Source organism: Merops nubicus, unplaced genomic scaffold, assembly GCF_000691845.1.
Source record: "Merops nubicus isolate BGI_N331 unplaced genomic scaffold, ASM69184v1 scaffold41087, whole genome shotgun sequence".
NCBI lineage: Eukaryota > Metazoa > Chordata > Aves > Coraciiformes > Meropidae > Merops > Merops nubicus.
Genome location: NW_008621872.1, coordinates 15,520 through 23,176, shown reverse-complemented (window position 1 = coordinate 23,176; position 7,657 = coordinate 15,520). Strand labels below are relative to the sequence as shown.

Here is a 7,657-nt window from a genome sequence, read left to right as displayed (position 1 = left end):
AGGGAACCCTGGCTTCTGTATGTTTTCTTAAGGCTCTGAAGCTCTGTTACTGTTTCTCTGTATTGTGTTAGGGCCCATAAGTTTCTGTGCAAGGCAGTCTCATAATGCTAGAAGCTAGAAAAGGTAAAGTTTAGGTTACCCGTAAATACGTGTCTTTCCTTTCTAGTGTCTCATGTAGCATAATTTTGTGGGTAGCTCTAAAATGGTGTATCTTTCAGGCGTACAAATACATGTGGAGAACCTGGAGTAGCACAGCATACACAGAGATTAGTAATTCTTTTATTCCACCTGTTCTCTTGCTTATTTATCTAACATTAATACTACTTTCATACCTAAAATTAAAATCCTAGAATGGGTATTAATCGGAGGATTATAATAATTAAAATAAAACTGATTAACTTTTACTCTAAATGGAGTCTTGAGTCTAATCAGAGGTAGATTGTGACTTCTAATGAAATCAGTGAAACTGTGACTGCGAATGGTCACATGAACAAGTGCTGCAGATCAGTTTAGTTACATGCTTTTTCCTTTTAAAAAAAACCCCTTCATAAAAGTACATCTGATATTACAGTTAGCAAATCTATCAAGTAAAGTTTCTCAACAGTGCTTCGAAACATAATAATCTGAGATGTGCTTTTAATTTTATCACAGTTGTTTCCTCTGCCTCTGATTTATGTTGGAAACCACATAAGTGGATTATCAAGTACCAGCAAACTCAGGTACAGTAAATGCAAGTTATAAGTAGACTGTCTGGATTTTACCCTTTTCTTTTGTGGGCGTAAAAAAACAAGCACTGAAGTAGAGCATTGTGTAGGGACTTAAATGCAGTATGATGTCTTTCTGTCTGTCTAAACCCCTGATACTATTAAGAAATTCTTTCCCAATTATTTGATCTGTTTACAAGTTGTATGCTTTATTTTAAGAGGGGCTTAGGCAGGCCTGTACTGACAAAAAAATCACAGTACTCCTCTGTGACAATGAAAGTGGTTTCACTTTCACTCTTATCCAAGTGTCCAGCTTTCCCTGCGTGTCCTAACTAGAGAGTCTGAAAGCTGTTAGAAAGGTGTTTTTGAAGGGAGAAGAATCTTTCCCTTATGGAAAGATTTGTACCATGATATCAGTGCAGGTTAATAATAGGAATCAGCAAGAGATGGAAAAGCTGCTGAGCAGAGGTGTAGTGGAGGCAGCCTGGCTCTGCTGAGCACCAAAAGCAGGTGGTGGGGAGACTGCTGAAGGGCTTGCTGGCTCCTGTGCACCCATAAGCACAGACCCATGAGGGTTGCTTCCGTGCTAGTGCTAGAAGGGTTTAAGTTACATGGAGGACCTGATGTAATAGGCTGAATCACCAGATTTTCTGTGGAAGAGGAGTGCAAAAGCGTGATGGCAGTACCAGGATTGGACGATACAGTACTACCACTGCAGTGGTTTTTTGTATGTTATTAGAGGCTCCTGAGGATTTGGTAGTAAGCTAAACCAAAACGGATGATTTCACAGGTTTTCAGCATTTTGTAACTTTGAGACAGGTGCTGAGAGAGAAAATGTATTCAGAAGTTGTTCCACTGAGGTGGCAGTTCAGGCAGACACAAGGACTTAAGCAGTACTGTCCCTAGTAGCACTTCAACCATTGTGAATATAGAAGTAGTTTCAATCCTGTAGAAGTTTGATTCATGTGTTCTTCTTACCTGTTTCCCTAGCTGCAATTTTAAAATAAGATGGTCAGTATGTTGTTTTGAACATAAATTCACTGTCGCCTCCTCCTGTGACTGACATACCTCCTTTTAGATTTACTGTACATAACAAATTCTTGTAACAGAAAAGCAAGAATGGCTGCATTGTTTCTACCATTAACATTTTGTTACTTGGTGTTTTGTTACATTACATGACACTTGTCTACCTTACGGAATTTTCCACCTTGTTTGGCTTGTCTGTAAGGTGCAGATAGTGATCCTATGCTTAACTTCCAAAATATCCATTGTAAAGTGATTAAACTCCATGTTAGGGTTTGTATCATTTATTAATGCAGTTAATAATACTTATAATAAACAAAGGATTAATTGGTCCATATGGCCATGCTGTCAGATTTCCAAAGTGTAAATGTTTTTTCAAATACATCAAAAAGGTTTCCAACTGCATTCCTTCATGTAGACCAACAACATGTTGTTCAAGAGTAGCTGTTTGTGTAGTAGTTGCAGCTGGTCCTACCTTTCATGTTACTTATAATACTTTGTCTGATTTTTTCTTGTGCATTTATTTTACTTTTTTGAAAGTATGACTGGTTTACCAAGCATGTTTGCTTTGTATTTTGTTTCTGTTTTATGTTTTCAAGAGACAGGTTTACTGTGTGTCCTTGTTAAGTTTACAATAGAAATGTTTTTTTAGTTATCCTGCCCATGAATTCTACAGAAAGAATTACTTCATATGCTGTTCTAAATAGGAACAGCACTGTGTGCTAGGTGCAGAAGGACCTTCTAGGAGGTAGCTAATTGCATTTTTACAAACTGGGAAATGTTATTCTTTTCCAAGGATTTGATTATCTAATCTGCCTCCTTTAGTGTCACGCTGACCTTTCTGTATACATTAAGTGGCTGGGAATTTGTTTCGGTTGCATATTGCTGGACTAATCGTTTCATCCTCTGGACAGTAAAATTAGATAAGGATTAGAACATAGAAATGCTGTTAATCTGATGCTATGCATGGATTTTTTTTTTTTGACAGTTTGCCGATGTTTACAGTGCTCAGGAAGTTTACCATTCCACTCACTTTACTGCTGGAAATCATCATACTTGGGTGATTTTTTTTTTTTTTTAATTTAAGATACCCTTATTTTAGATAATATCAAATAGATTACTTGTGGCATCTCATCAGAATATTGAATGGGTGATTTGTACTGACAAATAGAGAAAAGCAAAGAAAGTGGGTTTATGTAGCTTTTTTTGAAGACATACATACATACGTTTTACTGAATACAGGAAAAAAAGTTCAGCTCGATCTCATTTATACAGCTCATTCTCTTGACTGTTGCATAGGAGTCAGGTAAGCAGAATGCCACTCAGACACTTTTGTTGGTGACAGTTTGTGTCTCATCTTGGAGGTCCCTAAGGTGCAAACTGCTTCAAACAGATCCTGATAGTTCAAACCAGTGATGATAGTGTGGCAGTCTGCTTATGATTGAGTAGCTTTCTGGTTCAAGTTAAAAGAGAACATACTAGTTTAATGAAGGAAAGTAGTATCCACTAGGGTGCTGTTCAATCAGAAAACTTTGTAATTATAGATACTTCCATTTATTTTTAATGGGAATTTAAGAAGCATATGCTATTGCACTTAGGATCACTAGTTTTAGTTGTTCTGGCTTGAAAGAACAGGAATATAAATATGTCAAACTTTGTCATCATCATAGTTCTATCCAGGTGGCTTGTGCATTCTTCAGGTGAGGTCACAAGGGGAAAAGCAGCTTGCTGAAGCTGAACCCGGGCAACATGAGACTGATGGTCAGGGGAAAAACTTTTCAAAAAGCCCCCAAGTAAGCTGTTACCTCCTTCTGACCAAAGCAGCAGTTGATCAAGGTGATTCATTTTTGAGGATGCCCTGGGCTTTTCTCTAGTTTTAAGTTCTTGCAGGGAAAGCAGAACTTTGTGTCCTCTCCTGTTGGCCTGAGGACTCCCACAAGCGAGGAGAATGTGAGCCAGTGAGGTGGCCATCAGTTCTCATCAGGACTGCAGCAGTGTGGTGTATAAGTGTTTGTACAGACTGCTGCAGCGTACTTCCTCGGGGCAGAAAAGGAGAGGACTCCAGAGAGTCTGTGCCTCGCCTCAGGATTTGAAAAGCAGTCAGGGTCTGGGTTGTTACTGCTGAGTGGCATGATCAAAGCCTAATGGATCTAGAGACTGCATACAGCTTTGAGGGTGGGACAGTGGCCTGCAGCTGTGCTCCACTGCCATACAGGATTTCTCCCAAGAGCATGGTACCTTTTGTTTTGATGGATCTTTTCTCACGGGCCAGCTGAGAGCTGGGGGCTGGCCTGAGAGAATGACTGAGGGAATGTCCATAGGGCGTGCTGCACTGTGGTGCAAAAATAAGTATTTAAGGCATTTTTAAAGTAATACAGATATAAGAAACACAATAGTTTTGCAGTGTGTTTTTCCTTACACTGTAGATGTGCTAATGTAGACATAGTGAGGAATATCATAAGCTTCCATGCTTTCCCCTTCAAGTACAAGATTTCATTTTGGCTTCAAAATAAGTATCTGTTTGAAAAAAATAGCCCAGTTAGTGTGCTGTACTGCATCTTCCCCAAGCAGACGAGATGGAAAACTACATGAGAGACGTGTAGTGATTTCCCTTTATTGGATTACTGGAGAACACTGAAGTATGTCCATTATGAATACCAATACGTGGCAAATCACAGTGTGTTCCAGCCAGCACTGTTACTTTGAACCTTTAATCTTTACTTTTAAAATTATCTAGTAGCAGAATGTTCACAGTACTTCTTCAATCACTGTTCTCAGGGCCAAGGTCTGACAGCATGGCACATGCTTATTCACATAGCTTCTGTAAGGTTATCAAGACTGTGCCTTCCTGTTACATGTTCTGTGATTACTAATTGTTTTGAAACTTTTCAGGCAGACAGCCATTTAATCTCATCTTCAAATAATGAAAATGTGAACTGTCTAATTTTTGTCTACAGGAAACGGTACCCACTGAGTATTGTAGTCAGCGTATTTGCCATCATTCTTGGGGCTTTCATAGCAGCTGGGTAAGGTTTTCATTTGTTATATGAAATCGTGTTATAAAAAGGACAACAGGAGGATTTTTTTTTTCCTTGTTTTAAGTACCAGGTGAAGCCATGTTGGGATAAGTTACTCTACATTAAGCTGATTTGGAAGATCTCTCTAGTGACATCATTGGGAGGTGCAGGAATATAAAGGCAAAAATTTTAACGCCTGCTGAAAGTATTTGGTTGTGTCCTTTTTCTCCCCTAGGTTTTCTGTGTTTGCGGGATCATAAATGAAGCAAGTTAAAACTGTGAGGAATGCTGCTTTTATTTCACAGTATCAGTATATTTTAATAATCTTAGGAAAATGTGTTCTTGTTCTGGGTAGAAAAACAGATTCTTTGGTTGTCAGGTATCTTTTGAATGAGGCAATGTCAGTTTTTTTATCACTTTGAACAAGTTCAAGTGTAACATTAATTCACAAACCGCTCATATGCTAGTCTCCACTGTTTTCTTTCTGTTTGAATATTCCTATAGTTAACAGGAAATGTGGAGTTATTTTTTATTTCTTGGCTTTGCTGTGTACAAAGCTAAACAAATTCCATGTGATGTGACTTGAATAGAGCCGTGTCCCGTCAAATGAATAACTCTATATCCACGAGCTAACGAGTCAAAACAGAAAGGATAACAATATGTCTGGTCTGACTGTAGAAGACAAGTAGTCAGACTTTGTTCCCTAGCTACTTTTTGTGTTAAAAGAAATAGGTAAGTGTTCTTGGTAATAATTGGACAGATTGTCAGGATTGAGACAGCTGGAATTTTTCACAGAATGGAAACTGAACATTTCCTGCCACCTCTGCACAAAGTACTGGGAACTCTCCGATGACTCATTTGTGATGGTCCTTTAACTGGAGAAATGTGAAGTACTTTGGCTTACAAAGAAGGCTTAAAGCAACACCTGTGACTTCAGCTGGAGTTCTCAGGATTTGGATTTCCTCATTTATGATATTTCTTTAGGTAAACATGATAATGCAATGCATTGTGTACTCTTTACTTATATATAATATAATACTTCTTTTTCAGGTCTGATCTGTCTTTTAACCTGGAGGGCTACACCTTTGTCTTGCTAAATGACATCTTCACAGCAGCAAATGGAGTTTACACAAAGCAGAAAATTGATCCAAAGGTAACTGGGATAATTAGGTTGAATTTAACATTATGACAATACGGTAACAATAGGTAATTTATTATATAAATTTATAAGCATACCATTATGAACTAATATGTAGTTTCATTTGCTTTCTTATTTCACTTGATGCATGCATCCATAATACACAACAGCCTGGGAAAAACTTGTTAATAGCGTCTCAGACCAGGCTTAGATAAACAGTGTATTTCATTTTCTCCTAGGTCTTTTAGGAAGAGTTTGTATTTTCTTTAAAGTGTCGCTTTTGGGTAACAAAATAAATCCAAACTAAAGTAAATTGTTTACTGGTAAATGAGATGGTATAGATATAGATATAGATATAGATATAGATATGTATGTGTGTGTATATATATTTATAAGTAAGATGACTTTTTGACTTGAAACATCCTTTAATTTTAATTAGGTGATGCTTTGATATATTTATACTTTATGTAAACTCTGGACAGGCTGCTCTTCAAATACAGTGCTATGAAAGCATACCAAGCCATAGCAAAGAGCAGTCTTGGAGATGCTGGGTAGAGGATTTGTCATGCAATGACTTTTGTGGTTCAGTCTACACAGTGGGATTACATATGTTTTAATAATCTCAGTAATCACATCATATCCAGACTCTGCCTTTTTCTTTATGAGCAGCAGTTAATGGCCTCACAGTTTTCTGCAAAATACAGGTTATCATTTTAAAGCAAGCGATAATATGGAGAGATTTGCTAAGCAGCATGACTGAGTCTGGAGGAGGGGAAGGCTGCTCTGTCATTCCCATGGTCTTCTGCCTTTGCGCCATGCAGGTTAACCAGCGGGACATATGGCATCCCTCAAGGTGATAGAAGTTACATCAGTTCCCAGTGATTACAGATGCTCCATCTAGGAGTCAGACTTAATTAATTTCCCTATTGTGGTGTCCCCAGGGTGCCACCCTGCCCTCTGCTTTCCTGGCTGATTTGCAGTAGATGGCACCGGTCATCCATTGGCCAGGCTGAGACGTCTGTGGTGTCTAGCAGAGAGCAGTTCTGGAGTGCTGCCTTGGGAAGCTTCTTGCTAGCTGGTGTTGCATGGGAACTGTTCAAGTGTAGCAGTGCGATAATACTGTTCTGAGGATACAAAGTGACTGGGGTGGAAACTCAGCTCAGGAGTAAACATTGAATCCAGCAATCAGCTTGTATTTTAAACTGAAGTTTATTATGCTTTTTCTGCTCATTGACAATAATTCAGGAATATTGACAGAGTACTACTTAGTATTTTACACACAAATGACTGTGATTCCAAACACCACGTCTTGTTTTTCACAGGAGCTGGGAAAATATGGTGTCCTTTTCTATAACGCTTGTTTCATGGTGGTTCCAACAGTTATTTTTAGCTTTTCTACTGGAGATTTTCAGCAGGTAGGTAGTTGCATATCTCAGACTGATAATGGTATTTTGTTAATTTTTTTTCAGTTGATGTGTTGGGTTTTTTATTTATTTTTAAAGAGGTAAATCTACCTTCCTGTTAGCAACTAGTACTTGAAATATGTGACTCAGACTTGCCCTTCATGGGTAAGAACCTGTAACTATTCCTGCTAAGGAGAAGCTCAGTTTGTGTGATGGCCTTTAAATGAAGCTTTTTTTAAGAACTGATGTGTGACTGGGGACTCTCAGCTAAAGCAATTCGTTGGCAGTCCAGCTGCACTGTGTGATTTGCTACATGCTCTAAAATGAGATTGCAAATAACAGAACAAGACACTTCCGACTCCGTCTCTTATC

At 38.4% G+C, this 7,657-nt stretch overlaps 1 protein-coding gene across 1 annotated transcript in view; it reads left to right on the top strand.

The window, feature by feature from the left end:
- Nucleotides 1–7,657, top strand: part of SLC35D2 (solute carrier family 35 (UDP-GlcNAc/UDP-glucose transporter), member D2) — a gene marked incomplete at its 5' end in the record, with an annotated part of 17,716 nt that overhangs the window by 3,820 nt on the left and 6,239 nt on the right. The window contains 5 exons of the mRNA XM_008944601.1: nucleotides 652–719; nucleotides 2,716–2,787; nucleotides 4,685–4,753; nucleotides 5,795–5,897; nucleotides 7,205–7,297. Coding sequence (XP_008942849.1) covers nucleotides 652–719; nucleotides 2,716–2,787; nucleotides 4,685–4,753; nucleotides 5,795–5,897; nucleotides 7,205–7,297 — 405 coding nt within the window. The remainder of the gene's footprint in view (nucleotides 1–651; nucleotides 720–2,715; nucleotides 2,788–4,684; nucleotides 4,754–5,794; nucleotides 5,898–7,204; nucleotides 7,298–7,657) is intronic.